At 38.2% G+C, this 15,974-nt stretch overlaps 1 protein-coding gene across 1 annotated transcript in view; it reads right to left on the reverse strand.

Moving 5' to 3' along the window:
- PREP (prolyl endopeptidase) overlaps positions 1-15,974 on the reverse strand; it is an 87,792-nt gene that overhangs the window by 45,333 nt on the left and 26,485 nt on the right. Inside the window, exon 8 of the mRNA XM_066547545.1 lies at positions 3,108-3,299. Coding sequence (XP_066403642.1) covers positions 3,108-3,299 — 192 coding nt within the window. The remainder of the gene's footprint in view (positions 1-3,107; positions 3,300-15,974) is intronic.

The raw sequence follows: 15,974 nt of genomic DNA on the forward strand, positions 1-15,974 counted from the left end.
AACTAACACTTGATAAACAAACTCCAAAGGGAAGGAAATTAGCCTCATCACACTACAATATGCTCTGAGGTGCCCTCTTCAATTTCCTTTTAAAATAGCTGTCATTTATTTCTTCCCCTCAGCTCACAGAGTAGAGATCTAAATTTACCTCATCCCTGTGTAAAATCCCTGCTGACAGTTGTAAAATGAAGTGCGTGTACAACTTCACTGCAGCAACATGCTTGATTTTTCCCCTTATTTCCCAAATTATCTCACTTATAAACAGTTCTTGAAAAAGAAAGGGTCAAAGCCAATAGAAAAGTCTATCTTAAAGAATATGTTGAGGAAACCAAATGACATTCACACCATCATATAGGCATGTGTCTTTATTTCTTGGTTAGACTGTATTAGCTGTAGCATCTTTCTATGAATACAATAACACTTTGTGGAACATCTCTTTATGCCAGTCATGGACACTGGTAGAGATTCTTAATTCTCAATCATGAATTTATTATTTGTCAATAAATCTATTTCTGTAACTGCAGCTTTCATGAAATTGAATCTAAGTTATGATGCAGAAATGAACAGGCTATGTCTTCCAGGTAGGTCATACCAGAGCAGGATCCATATATCCCAATAAAACAGATTTGTGACCTAGGGTATCGCTAATTATAATGCTTGTGAAGAAATACTAATACAGCTAAATTACATCTTGTTAAAGTCACTCCCACACATAAGTAAAAAGCAGTAATACCCATTTACCCTCTGAATCACTGCTGCCTTAGCTTTTGCAGAAGGAGCTTCATTACACTGTCATCTCTTTATCAACCAAATCAAAGTCACTTGACTCCAAGATTTCCAAGAACGAATTATTAACTGTCATCGCTACAATTATGTCTTCCTTAAGAAAACTTGTAATGATTAAAAGAGCCTGACATGGAGACTGGCTTGCTTGCTGGCTATATCAAGTGAAGGAGTGAAGTTTTTTATTTATTCAGGACTACAACTTCTTGAACATGATAGAACTCCTATATCTTGATGCTAAGATAAAACATTAATCTGCAAGTGTCTGTAACAAAGAAACAACTGAAGAATTTAAATTTACTTTTCTGTAAGATCTACTATAGATTTATTAAGATCTACTTAAAACTCAGACTCTTGTATTTGTTACTTCAATCCAATTTCTTTACATATTGCCCCAAAAAGCTATAGAGGGAAGTAGACATATGATTGCCTGTTCTGGCTTCACATTCAATGACAGTAAAAGATAAATGACACACAACATATTCCTGAAAGTCACCCTGATGGCTTTATATGACAGATTATGTTTGCTTTCAACTATTTAAGAGCTGAATGCCTGTTGGGTTTACAGTCTAAAGGCCAGTGTCCTCAGCAAACGCATTCATCTGAGCTTTCAGCTTTTTTAGTGCAGTTCTTGTTAATTCTGTACTGTCAAGGCTGTCATGTATAAGCCATTACATGAATGTTGCATGCATTAATTTTTTTTTTTGTTTGTGCGTGAACATGAACTCATCACGACTCTGCCTTTAGAATGAAACCAAAATGGAGTTGAGCCAAATACCACCGTGTAGGAAAGAGCAGATCTGGCATTTATCTTACTGGAAGGAATAGATAATCAGTGCTTACAGAGCCGCTGGTCAAAGCTCCTTTGGCTGCCTAGACCACTCTCCATGTAAATCCACACATGGCAACCACATTTCATGTCAGTCACAGGTTCCTATCCCATTCTGTTTATACACTCACCACATCAATTCTTCAATTTGGTCCCACTTTATAAACTGCTGTCCCTCATAACTTAAGCATGGCTGAACACACTGCCAGTGAATTTGCACATGACCAAAATAAAGACTTGGAAGCAATTTTTCACTTACATCTATTACAAATTCTCTGCTTAGGACTTGAAACATATTTCATTTAAGATGTAGGTTGCTCCTGATTCAAATAGTTCCCAATCTTAAGAAAAGATTTGTGGCTCACCAAACTCTAATTTGCTACATTTCCATTCACTAAAATTCTCTCAACATTCTAGACCCCAGTCATTTGCAACATCACTACAATTCTGGATATGTTTAGAATAAACATTTATGTCACACTGGGGACATCTAGTCTGGGGCAGAAATCACACAGGACACATTGTGAACTGCAGAGAGAAATAAAGATTTTTTTAAGTGACAAAAGCCTTAAGCTGACTTTGAAATGTAGTAAAATAGGTGTGTCTCAGTGAGGAAAGACAGAAGGTACACTATATGTACATATGAAATCAGATACACAAAGAGAATTCTACTCATTCTACAAAGCAGCTCTTCACTGGAAAAGTAGCAAACATGAAGGAATTTGTATAAAAATTGATTAATAAGAAATTCAGAGTATTTTTCAATAACTAATTTGCTAGTTAGATAAATCATAATTATACCTTGTACTGTATGGAGAGCAAACTACATAAATGTACACGAGGTATCTGTCAAAATCAGGTTCTTCTGCATTATCTGAAACTAATTCTAAGCTTTCACAGAACTTTCTGCAAAATGATAGGATTAAAAAATACACCTTTATTTTGATTATATCAAAACCAAACCTTCATGTTTTGAACTTACTTCTATACTTTAAGAATTCCATGCCCTTACACTTCCCTGAGGCTTTTTTTTTTCAAGTATTGTTTACTCCTCTTATTCCAGGAACAAAAGAAATCCTGTCTCAAATTCTGACCAATTCTGTTCAAAGCATGCTGCAGTACTGCCAGATTTGCTCTTTCCCTTCTTTCTGCTTACAAAGTCCCTCTTGTTGTAATCACTGACTATCTAGTAAGCATTTATTTCACTGACATGAAGCAGGAAAATACTTTCCCCTCATTTCCTACAAACACCAAATTAAAACAAGGACAGATGAAGCAACTTCACTAGGGCCACACAGGACGTTAGAGAGAGAGAGAGAAAGAGATGTTCTGAATCGCTTGTATCTCAGCAAGTCTTTTAAATTGCAAATCCTAACCAAAGTTTAAACACAGAAAAAAAGCAAGAGGGCCTGTAAAAGATCATTCAACAGACTAATTACTGAATTAATTTGGAAAAAGCAGAACCTAATGTCTTTAACTTGACATGAACTCTTACCTAGAACATCTTTTTCATGTTCAGGGACGAGAACTTTCCATTTGGATTCCTCTGGATCACTGAAGTCAATGTTGATTAACCGATAATTTGGAGAGTGGCGGTTTGTCTTGAAAGTGAACACTGTTCCTTCATTGGTCACATACTCGTACTCAGCCTCAAAGTTATCTATCAGCTTCACCCACTGAAGGATTCCTGTAAGATCAAACACAGAATGTCAATTACTCAAACAAAACCTTCCAACAACGGAGGGCAAGGCCTCCCTGACAATTGCTGTGGGCTCTTTCTTGAACAATGGTGGCGACCAGAAGCAGTACAGTTAGGGAAAGGCCAGAATGTGTACCAGGTATTAAGGACTCCCAAAGACTGCTCCAGATCAATAGGCTGCAGTGGAAAAATGCCAGGTCACAGATGTGTTAAGATGACTGGTTTGGGGGGATTTCTAGCAAAATACTGACAGAATTATGGCTTATGTTTCACCAGCTTTTCTAAGGGGCTTCTGGAGAGCTCAGATGTTTGCCAAGCAATGCTCCTACCACAGTGGCTGCTGTGAAGCCAATGCCACAGAGCACATCAGGTTCAAGGGAGTTCACAAGTGCCCCCTTCCACAGTCTTAGAATGAAGGGCTGCAGCTGAGTTGAAAGAGTGCACTAAGCTTTCAAGTGCACTTTTATTTTTAACAGCTTTTCTAAAATTACTATTTAATTATAAAGAAATGTTTGGGGATTTTAGTTCCTGCAAAAAAATTTACTTTGAATGGAAAGTTTTCCATTCTCCTTAAAAGCCCAGAACTTCTCGCAGAATAGAAATGATGCTATTGGAATGAGTACAATAAACTTCAACATGAGGAATTTCTCTTTCAACTCAGGAACAACATTCCTGAAATGCTGTTCTGCAGAAATTTGTCACCATCAAAGGACAACTACATTTAGGAAAAACATATGGGTTTCTGAAGAAAGAAACTGCATTCTGCCTATCAATCTCTTAGAATACCACACTCACTAAAAGAAGCAGACTTCTCTCAAAAATGAATTGCCTCAGTTTCAGACTGTGGTACAGAGTGGGTAGTATTGACTCAACCTGAAGATGGGATTTTAAGATTCCACTGCTTTTTATTCACATTTTCCTGTTTTGCAATAGGTTGAGAGGCTAGTAGGAAGAAAAAGCAGCAAGGCTAGGTAAGACATGTGATGTATTTGCTATATGTACAACTCAGCTATCATCCAAACTTACTATTGGCAAGCATCATACATTAGCTATGCTGAAAAATCAGAATCCTTATTGACATGTGAAACTAAAGCTCTTATATCTTAAAATAACATTTAGTGCACTGTCTGCTCCTTTCCTAAAGCTACAGGTTGGGTTTTTGCTTTTAAGTATAAAGAAATAAACTGTTCATAAATCTGTTTGTGAAACTCTGTAATGCAGTGTTTGTATCAATAAAAAAAGCATTTCAGCTTATTTTATAATATTAAAAACTGAGCAAGGAGATCATAGCCAAGCTGTAATTACTGTAAATTAAAAAAAAAGAAAAGAATAATTGAGGTAGCAGTGAGATGACCTAGGTCATTTTAAACCCATTAGATGTAATAACAGAGTATAGTCAGGCCTGGTACATTCATAAAGTTTGTATCTCTTAATTGCCATTTTGGTTTAAAGGAAACTTCCCTGTCTCTTCATGCAAAGTGATTAAATTCCACTTTGTGTACTGCTGTAGTATGGACTTTCCACACAATCCAGTCAATTTAGTATCCTGAGTGAATACACTGCCCCTTAAATTTGATTTTTATTGAGATCCAAAGTTTAGCCCTTCCCAAGAGATTTCATGTTGAAGAAAAATCCTGCTAAGTCACTGCAGTTGCTGTGAGTTCCACAGAAAAAACCTGCTTTGATGCCCAGTAAAAACAAAGCAAATCCATCCTGCAGCAAACCCTAATAAACACCATGAAAACATTTCAAGATCCCAAGTCACATGGCATTTTAGTAAATAAAAACTTTAACTGCAGAGTAACACCATAACAATACTGGTATCTGACAGAATGAAACCATCATACTGAAGTACAAGACTTCATAAAAAGAAATTTCCAGGCTGTTGAAAAAACACACTTTTTTAATGGCAAATGTGAACAATAGTTGTAGTCTCCATGAGTGCAACAGAACTTGGATTCCATGAAAAAAAAGGACAATAATGTGACACTAGGGATTTACATTGCTTCCTTGCAACTCATTCATCCACTCCCAAATGAGCAGCTAGTAAATAAGTGAGAGGGTTGATGCTCTGCAGGGGTACACTTAGTTGTCATTATACAAAAACAAGAGCATCCATCTTAGTAAAGTGGCTTTTATGTAGTCCTTAGAAGACAAATATTGCAGTTGAATTACCTCTTAACCACTATCTTACTGAAGTGGTTAAATACACCAACATCTAATCCAGGATCAGAGGCAACTAGAGGCAGCCCTTACATCAGACACATCATTGCTGCACAGGGCATGTGCCACAGTTCTCGGTGAGAGGAACAAATCCTTCGCAATGACACAGGTATCAGCCATAACAGGATGCTTCTTCATGCTTGGTTGCAGGTGACCTAGCTGTGGCTGTGACTGAAAGGCACATTCTAGCATTGCTTCAGATCCTCCTGCTTAGCCTTCTCCTTTGGGCTAGAAATAACCTGATGACAAACACAGGCACTAACATGGCTGAAAAGTGATGGGGACAGAAATCATTTCTCCCCAGGTCATGCAAGTGGTAACACAAAGAAGGGACAGGCCCATACTACAGCCCACTAGAATGGCACTGCCCCCATGTCAAGAACTCTGGCCTTGCCCCTCAGTAACAAAAGAACAGTATGTCTGTAAGTTATCACTTCAAAAAGTACTTGAAAAACAAGGTGAAGGACAGACATTCAGTCCATTCTTCATAAAAAGGAGAGAAAAGAGTTGAAGAACTGGATCTTGATAAGGCATTCAAACGTTTAACCACCAGCCCACTGAGAACACGTGTCTTTGAGAAGAATCACTGAGAAGTGGCATTTGGATAGTCCAAGGCTACTCTTAACACCTGAAATGCTGAAGACTTCAGTTTAATCCACATAAGCACACAATGAGATAGATTTATTATATACAGGAAAAGCATCACAGTTTCCTGTACACTGCTGCTATACCCTAAATCTTTACCCTGCCAGTCCTTCTATTAAAATACATTGCTGAAAAGATACAGATGGTTTTGCCTGTATGTTTTATACCAATCAGTTATTCATCATCACATAAGTGCATTACAATAGGAACTGCAGGTAGAATTCAGTAGACACTAAAGCCATGCCACACAACAGAAAATCATAATCCTACAGAGCTAGGCTTCTGCAAAAAACAAAAGCAACATTCAGTGTTACAGACAGAATTTTTAAACTAAGTTCTTGGATCCATAGAAGATCAAAAGAGAAATTTTTTCAGTAAGCATCACAGAATAAACCCTCAATCTTGTACTGGCCTTGAACATAGTAAAATATTCCATGGTCTGCTGAGAGCTCTGGGTGATGAAGCAGGTCTGTGAATGACAACAACTACAGGAGAAGGAAAAGATAATTTGAACAAATTGGTCAGAGCATGAATTATCACAAGGTCTTGTTACCAACCCTCTTTATACAGAAAGGAGTAGCTGAGAGTCACTGTCAATCACTTCACAAAATGTTCTTGATACTTCTGTATTTCATCTTTCACAGAAAGGCCAAACAATCAATTAATGGCAAATAACCTCTTGCCTGTGCCTACTGGAGAGACAGGGTTTAATGTTAGGGTTATCTTATACTGGGAAAAAAAGTTTTCAAAAGGCAAACCTTTGCATTTGGCTTTTTTCATGTGCTCTAACAGTCAAAATTATCAGGTGAAGATATAAATGCTCATCTCCATAAATCCCATTCTGTCTCGTCATTTTTTGCAAGACAGCTTTTCTACAAATGGGGCAGTGCTGAGAAAGCTCAGGAAATGAACCAGGAGGCTTGGCTCATAACAGCAGGACAGGTTTTCTAACCCAAAGAATGATACCACATTTTATTACAGTACACACATTAAGTAAATAAATTTCTACCTACAGAAAGATCATGATTTTTTAACTCCTAGATTTTCATAGAATCACAGAATGGTTTGGGTTGGAAGGGATCTTAAAAGCCATCTGGCTCCAACCACCCTGCCATGGGGATAGGGTCATGTTCCATTAGACCAGGTGCTTAAAGCCCTGTCCAACCCAGGTTTGAAAACCCCCAGGGATGGGGCATCCACCTCTCTAGGCAGCCTTTTACAGCGTTTCACAGTGCTAATCCACAGTAGGTTTTACATTCAGTAGAAGACAGATAATCTCATGGTGTACAGCATCCATCAGATTGGAAGAGACTATTTCAGGGCCCCTGTGGCATGTTCATAACATATTCTGGGAACTGAATGGCAGAGTCCTTCACTCAGACATCTACTTCCACATCAAAATCTAATTTCTTCTTGAATCATGCAAGACTCAGCTTGCTCCCAAGCCCCTGCTCTGAGCAAGGCAGCTAGGGAAAAGAACTCAAGGTTTTTTCCCTCTTTTTTCTTCAAAGACACAAATATTTAATTGTCTCACTTTGATCTCCAAAGGCCAGAGATATTTTCAAACAATTTGGACTTTCTTTAAAAGCAAGATCTCTCTATGTCTTGGGACCTGACTTCACCTATAAACATCTGAGGGAGGAAATACTGTAAAGGAGATATTAAGATGTTCTTAAAGGAATGCAACTTTTGTATTTGTATTGAGAGGGTACAACTCATCTTGCAGATGATGGATGACAGCTACTCAATGATCATGGAAAGTTAATGTATTTGCCATCTAAAATATAAATAAATGGAAGGGAGCAATCTTCATTCCTTTGAGTTAAAAAGTTAGACGTGTCAAGTTATATTCAAAGATTAATCCAGAAGAAAGAAATCAAGCACTTTTATGAACAGACATTTCTCAATCACTTTCAAGGCTCCAATTTTACTTCCACTGGGATAATCACTCAAAAGACAGGAGAAGAGAATATAGATGATTGATTTTGAGAGAGTTATAGCTCATGCCCTCAGACAGCAGAACACAGCAACTGAAAAGCAGGCATCAAAGCTAATCTCTCTCCTTCACACTACACTTTCTCTAATACAAACAGATGAAAGCACAAATACCTCATCAAAAAAATAACTTCATTATGAATACTATTTACCCTGGTGGTGTTCAAAGCCAGTTTGAATAAAGCTTTGAGTAACCTGGTCTAAAGGGAGCTGCCCCTGCCCATGGCAGGTAGGGTTGGGACTGATGATCTTTAAGGTCCATTCCAACCCCTCAACATTCTATGATTCAGTGATTTAGAAATGTAATGTCCAGGCAGAGAGCAGCAACGTGAAGATGTCCTTGCTCAAATTAGCAGCAAGCTATTTAATTTCATAGAATAGTTTGCATTTGAAAGGTCCTTTAAAGTCATCCATGCCAATCCCCATGCAATGAGCAGAGACATCTTCAACTAGATCCAGTTGCCCACCTGAATTTAAATGTTTTCAGGAATGGGGCATCCATCACCTCTTTGTGTTGTGGCAACCTGTTCAAATGTTTTAACACATTCCTTGTAAAAATCTCCTTTCTTTTGTCTAACCTAAACCCTTTTTAAAGCTTAAAGCCATTACTATTTTTTGTATGGGAACAAGGCCTGCTAAAAGTTTGTCCCCGCCCTTCTTACAGACTCCCTTGAAGTTGTGAGGCAGCAGCAAGGTTTCCCTGAAGCCTTCTCTTCTCCAGGCTGAACAACCACAGCTCTTTCAGCCTTTCCTCATAGGAGAGGTGCTCCAGTCTTTTGATCTTCATCGTGGTCCTCCTCTGGGCCCACTCCAAGAGGTCAATGTCCTCTCTGTGCTGGGGTCCCCAGAGCTGGATGCAGTGCTCCAGATGTCTCATGAGAGCACAGCTGAGGCACAGAAACCCCTCCCTCATCCTGCTGCCCGTGCTGCTTTGGATGCAGCCTAGCATACAACTGGCTATCTGGGCTGTGAGTGCACATTGCTGGGTCATGTCCAGCCTCTCATCCACCAACACCAAGTCCTTCTCAGACCCAGCAGGGGCTGCTCTCAACCCCTTCATCCTGCAGCTTGCCTTGATAAAGGGGGTTATCCCAACACAGGTGCAGCACCTTGCACTTGACCTGATGGAACTTCATGAGGTTCCCATGAGTCCATTCCTTGAGCTTGTCCAGATCCATCTGTACAATATCCTGTCCTTCAGGAACGAAGCACACTCAGCTTGGTGAGGTCTGCAGGCTGGCTGAAGGTGCACTCGATCCCATTGCTGTCCAGCACTGCTCCCACTCTGGGACCCCTGAGCACCCATTGGACCAGAGACACTCATCACCCCTGACCATTGGGACACTGAGCTGTTGACCCTTGGGATGTGATCATCCACAAATACCTCATCCACCCCAAAATCCACCCATCAAAGTCCTATCTTTCCAATTTAGAGATAATATTGTAGGAGATCACATCAAAGGTCTTACAGAAATTCAAATAGATGACACCCTGTAGTGCTTTTTTTGTCACTAATTTTATTTATTTTTACTGCCAATAATTTCCCTCCAAAAAGAAATACACATAAAGTATGTATTTATACCTATATTTATGCATAATAAATTAAAAAAATACAGTGAAAGCAAAACTCTAAAATTGACATTTAAGGGATATGAAATGTTTTTCTTAAACACTCATTGATCCTTCCACAAATTTTTCAAGACAATTAATTTTTTTCTCCCCATTTGTTAGGCTACAAGAGCCTTGTTTTGATATTCATTTTTAAAACTTTAAAAAAAAAGTTACTTCAATCACAGAAAAGTTTTTCAAAACATGGAAGAGTATTCTCCCTCTCACCACATTCCACTTTCTAGCTGATGTCTACTGTCTCTTGTTCATTTTCATTACAAAGGTTTTGACCCACTATTTCAGGCTACACAGCACACACATACTGACTCATCCCTTTGATGTTACTGTATATAGCATTGTTCATTGCTTATTTATTTATTAAGAGAGCCCAATAAATTGCAATACTAAGCTAAAACACAAAAGGCCAAACAAGCCTTTTTTCAACACTGAAGTGGACAAACATTAACTTTTTCCACCTGCCCTCAAGTCATATACATGCTTTTTTAGTGTGGGGGAAAAAAAGCCCAACATTCTAAACACAGAAAGAAAATTTTAAAAAAATTCTGACTGATAGCCTTGCTCTTAAATTCTTTCTTGCAACCCTTCCCTGCCAGTCTAACACAAAGCAATTCCAGCTGACAATGACTAAGCAATTCCAGCTGAAAATGAATAAGCTGTGAACTTCTGTGTTTGCTCCATTTTTATCACATCTTTTCAAGCCAGTGGTTCTCAAGTATTTTTCTAGCTCCTATTCCTGTATATGTGTCCTCTCACCACCTCACACTGTTCCCACCAGACACAAACCACCAACCTCCAAGCAGCCCAGTACCCAAGCACAAGAGCCCCTATCACTGTTCTCTCTCCAGAAAACTCCTGTACCTCCTATTTAAAACAAATCTGTGTTTAGCTTCCTTTCCAATCCAACAACTCAGGTGTGCTTTCCAATTAGCCAACCCTCTCAGCTTTTTGCATTCCAGAAATCACTGCAGGTTTTCATTAAGGCTATGTTTCTACACACCCAAAGGCTATGAGAAGAGCCACCTCTTCTGCTCCCCATGCTGGTTTATACCCCTTCTTTTTTCCCCTCTGCACTCATGCTTCAGGTCCCCTAGGAAGAGCAAAGTGGGGCTCTGGCCAGAGTTCTGAGTCAGTAACTCATAAAACAGTTCTACAGTGTTCACAAGAGGATCCTGATTTTTTCATTAGGCTTCCCAGCTGCAACCACAATACAAAATAAAAAAAAAGGTCAATACCAAGGACAACTTCAAGAAGACCAATAGACCAGGTCACGCTGGTCTATGTTCATAGCCAAGGGTGATTAAACAGCTTTCATTTATTTCTTGTTTCACACCAACAGATTGGTGCTAAATTCCTTCTTCGCAGCACCAAATCACATATTCAAAAGAGTAAAGAGTCAAGGCTGACAATCTAATAAAAAAGAAACAAACAATCTCATTTCTCAAGAAAAGGGAAAAACAAAATTATTACCAGGCACAGGAGCATGAAGAGACATGCTACATAAATAACTGCACTGTTTTTGTGGTTTGTTTGGTGGTTTTTTTTGGTTGGTTGGATGTTTTGGTTTTTGTTTTTGTTTTTTTTTTTTTTGGTAAGGTGTACAACAAAGTTTGCTAATTAATAATTGCTTGATTACTGTGTATCCAGCTGTTTGGCTACTATGAGGCATTTTCAGGTATATCAGGAACAGTTAAGCAAAGTGATTATTGAAAGAAGTTTTCTTGTTTGACTGGTTCAACAAACAAACAAACCTGAGTGCTGTCTGTCTTGTGGAAGCCAAGTTTGATAAAATAACTACCAAAAATTGTGCCTTACAGTGCTCAGCTACTGGATAAATATGTGGGTTTTTTAAGAAATACTTAGCATTAGATCACTTTTAACTGTTTGTTACAGGAGCCAAGAGTTGAAAAGCCTATGAGCAGCTTAGCAAGGTAAGTAGGGAAATCTGGAGTACTGAATGAGGGAATAACCTTCTGGTCATGAACCCACAGTGCTGTCCTTCCTGACCCAGCAGGCACTGCACCCCTGCTACTGATTCATAAGGCAAAATTAAACTTTATCAGTTGGCTGACAGAGTGGTCAAATCCAGACAAAAATCCCATAATTTTGTCCCTGATCTTTCTAAACCTCACCCCACAAGGAACTAAAGAGGAAGAACAAAGCACAAAGGGAAGAGTTATCCATATCCACAGTTACTTGAAACAGAGTACAGCAAGGGAGTTACCCCAAAAGCTTAAAGAGCAGCCAGCTGTCTGCTCCCAGGGGGTCTTCTTACAGCACTGTCTTGCCACAATACTGTGAATTATGACCTCAGGTCTTGAGAAATAGAGTATTTGTAAAATACTGATATGAGATAAAAATATTTTTAAAGGTGTGTTTGGTTAAGTTAGTTGTAAATATAAAATTCCAATTGGTAAACCTGGTCATTTCTAACAAAAATTTTGTCACAAAAACTGGACTGGGTTACTCTGGTGGGTTTCACAAAACTCCTATGGTAGTAGGGGAGGAAGGGAAACAATATCTCCCCAAATCTCTTATCTTTTCAGACTAATTTAAAATCTCCATTAAAATGAAGCTATTACATATTTGTCATAGCTTACTTAGCACAGTGATTTTCTATTCTAAAAAGGAGCATTCTTGGCACAAGTAGCTCACAATGGCCTCCTTAAAAACCTGAACATTTGAAGAGGAAAATGACTCAGTCTGTATACAGTAGAAACCCTGTGAAGGGGGGGAAGGAAAGCATGAAGAACATTTTAGCTAATCTGGGAGACAGAAAAGATGCTCAGATGCTTCCTGTACCATTCATGGAAAGAAACAGAAACACTGTTGTGTAGATTATCTTCTGAGGACAACAATCTGACAAGGAATATCACAGGAGACTGCACAGCCAATTTGATTGGTCTACAGCTGTTGACAAAAATATCGTGACACAGTAAAGGGGGAAGATTATTGATGCACCTAAATTTTTAGATGCAGAAATAGACAAGTTGAATCCTTTTAAGTCTCCTGAACATTTAGAAATAGTCTACTCTCATTTATTAGATGTGATCTCCATTCAGCGACTAAGATGATTTCCCACACAACACAGGACAAGTTAACATCTGTTGACTCACAGCCTGAGAAATGCATGAACAATCTATGAATGCACAGGACACAACTTCCTTCAGTACTACAAAACTAATATAATGTTCTCTCTTCCAGAGAGTCTTTGATGACATCATTATCATCTCACTTATTATTTAAAATATGCAAAAAGAAGCAACAACTCATGCTGTGCAGGAAGGTAATGAAATGCATTAACTCAAGATTACTAAAGCAATAATTAAGTGGCAAATATCGGACAAACCATGTTTCATAAAAAGATAAATTGTGAGAAAGTTAAACCAGAGGTTTCCTCTTCCTCAAAGCAATTTACTTTAGATTGTTAGCAAAATCATTCTGTTGTATCTCTTGATGATTCTTGTGGAACAATCCCTTTTAGTGTCTTGGATTGAAAAGGTACAAGTTTACTTTTTTATTTGTATTGTCTAGACAGACAGCAAAAATGGGACAGGCATGTAATTGAGCATAAATATAGAAGAAGTTCACAATTTAAGAAGGCAAAAAAAAAAGGGTTTTACAGCTTTGCTTTTTCAACTGAATGAGCTTATCTGGTTGGATTAAGATTTTCAAAACAGCCACAAACTGTTGAGTTTAATTTGAAATTTAAAAAGGAAATATTTTCTTGCTATAAAAACGTGCCATATAAAAATAAGAATAAAAATGGAAGATTACACGTTCCTTTCACCTACTGGGGAAAGAAATATCTGAGATCCTGCAAGCTTGTTATGGGCTATATTGTGTTGCTTGATGAATCCCACAGTAGCTGACTCACCCCGAATTCACAGCCATCTTCCAAGTTCTAGTTGGCAGATATTTATTAACCACTTTTTATTTCCACACATGAAACACACTGTTTAATTTTGCACTCCTGTTTCTTCTTTCTTTTCCCAAGATGGATACCCCCCCTTTTCAATCTGCTTCCCCACTCTACCCTGCAAATTTAAGCAAAATAATTCAACCAGCTACCGTGCTCTTTGAGGGAAAAGGCCTCTTTTTGTCTCTCAGACAGACAAAATGAACTTTATTCTGAGCAAGAAAAGTCTCCTAACACATGGGTAGAAATATTTTTTAAAAATTGTGCCACATCTCTTACCTACAGCAAGTTAGAAGCAAAGCCCACAAATCAGCTAGCCAACCTTAATTCTAACAATCCTTAAGTAGAGCACATTTACTTATTCTAAACTATGATCTTACAATACAAATAAACTCAGAAGTATGAGAAAGTTGCTGACACCAGACTTGAAATATTTAATGAGCATATAATTTCATGTCCAGCTGTGTGCAGAAGTAGACTAGTTCAGCTAAATCAAACAAGTCCCCAAAAATGAAAATAATGAAAAACTCTACCAATAAAGTCTATAGATGAAAGAGAAGACTTAATTTTTATTTGATCCTATGAAATCTGCCACATACCAACCACTATATATCCTGTGCAATATTGCCAGATTGCATGAAGTTTTCAAAATCTTTTTCTTCAGTCTCAGTGAAATGAGAAAATTATAAAAAACAATCACTGTTTCTAAATAAGCTGTACATCATACTATCAAAAGGATCCAAACTATGAATCACTTCATGGAAACACAAATGGCTTTCACTGAATCCAAGAGCCTCAACTTAGAAACCACAATATTGCTATCGAGTACAAGAAGAGCCAGTACCAGGTAACTAGCCTATAAAATACCTATACAGGAATAGTTTATTATTGTGATTCCTTCATAGTTGAGGGAAGTCCTAATCTTTGTTTTGCTCCATCCAGACAAGGGAAGTCAGGTCTGCCTATTTATCCTCGCTGCTACAGCCAGGATGCTGCTACAGAGTGATACAGTCAGTACATTGAGCACAGGAGCTTCTATGAGCATTGTGTGCCTTTAGTCCATAAATACATACATGTGCATTTATCTTGACCTGCTGCTCAAACAGGACTTAATTCTGATGTATCATAGAAATTAAACAGTATAAAGGACACTTCTATAACCAGCCTCTGTGGGATTTTCAAGGACAAGTCCAAACACTGGAAGTGATATAAGGAACATGGATATAAGAGGTCTATTACAGAAGGAAGGATAAAAAAGAAGAGGGAGACAGAACAACCTAAGTGCAAAATTACTACAAGATTGTTTGTAGTACCAGCTCTGTCCTTTCATTTCTGAGCTACATTCTATATATTAGGTCCTTTCCCTTGATTACTAGCTCTGTTACTTTTTTCCTCGCCATTACAAAACCATAGTCCTGCCTCTTAACAGAACTTTTCCTTGGTCAATTAATTTCAACAATTCAGGAAGCAGTGTAGTCAATATCACTTTAATAAGGTGCTAAAAACAAAAGTAACTAAGAATTCAATTGTCATTTCCAGCTTTCAGTTGCAAAATCAGACTTATTTGCACCTCTGCCTACAGCAAGCATCTCCAGGATGCAAAAGCATTTTGACTGAATTAAGCAGAGCCTCTCCAATATTATTTCACTTTTTCTTCATGGTTACTAAATTGAAGCTTCACTGTAAAATCACTCTGTCCTTAAAACATCATCTATATCAGATGTGTTACCTGCTAGATCCTAGACTACCTATAATATCATCCATTTTCTTTCATTTTTCAGCTTCCCTCATTCCCCCTTTGCCAGTCAGTACAATTTCTGAAATAACCAATACTCACTCAGATAGTCCTGAAACTAGTTCTCTTTTTTCTGACAGCTTCTTCACAAACATCTGTGTCTTAATCAGTTAATTTTCTCCCTCCCCTCAACTTTGTACATTTTTTTCAGATTTCCTGCTTTAATTTTTTCAAGTTGCTTTCAGTTGTGAGGTATTTCTCTTTTCTTTTTCTCCCTTTAATCTTAGAAGCATGTGAGCCACAAGCCACTTTTTGCAACCAGCACAGGGGTCCAAATCTGTCCAGAGAGATACTTGTATTTCACATGGACTGAATCATCCTGAGCGAGCACAGGAGAGCAGGAGCCTCAGCTAATGGTCCAAACAGGTACATTCAGTCCATCACCTTATCACACTTACAGTCTGGAGGTGATTCTCACTTTACCTCCAACACAGAATTTGGCAGCAAGAAGAGTCCTTCA

Source organism: Molothrus aeneus, chromosome 3 (genome assembly GCF_037042795.1).
Source record: "Molothrus aeneus isolate 106 chromosome 3, BPBGC_Maene_1.0, whole genome shotgun sequence".
Taxonomy (NCBI): domain Eukaryota; kingdom Metazoa; phylum Chordata; class Aves; order Passeriformes; family Icteridae; genus Molothrus; species Molothrus aeneus.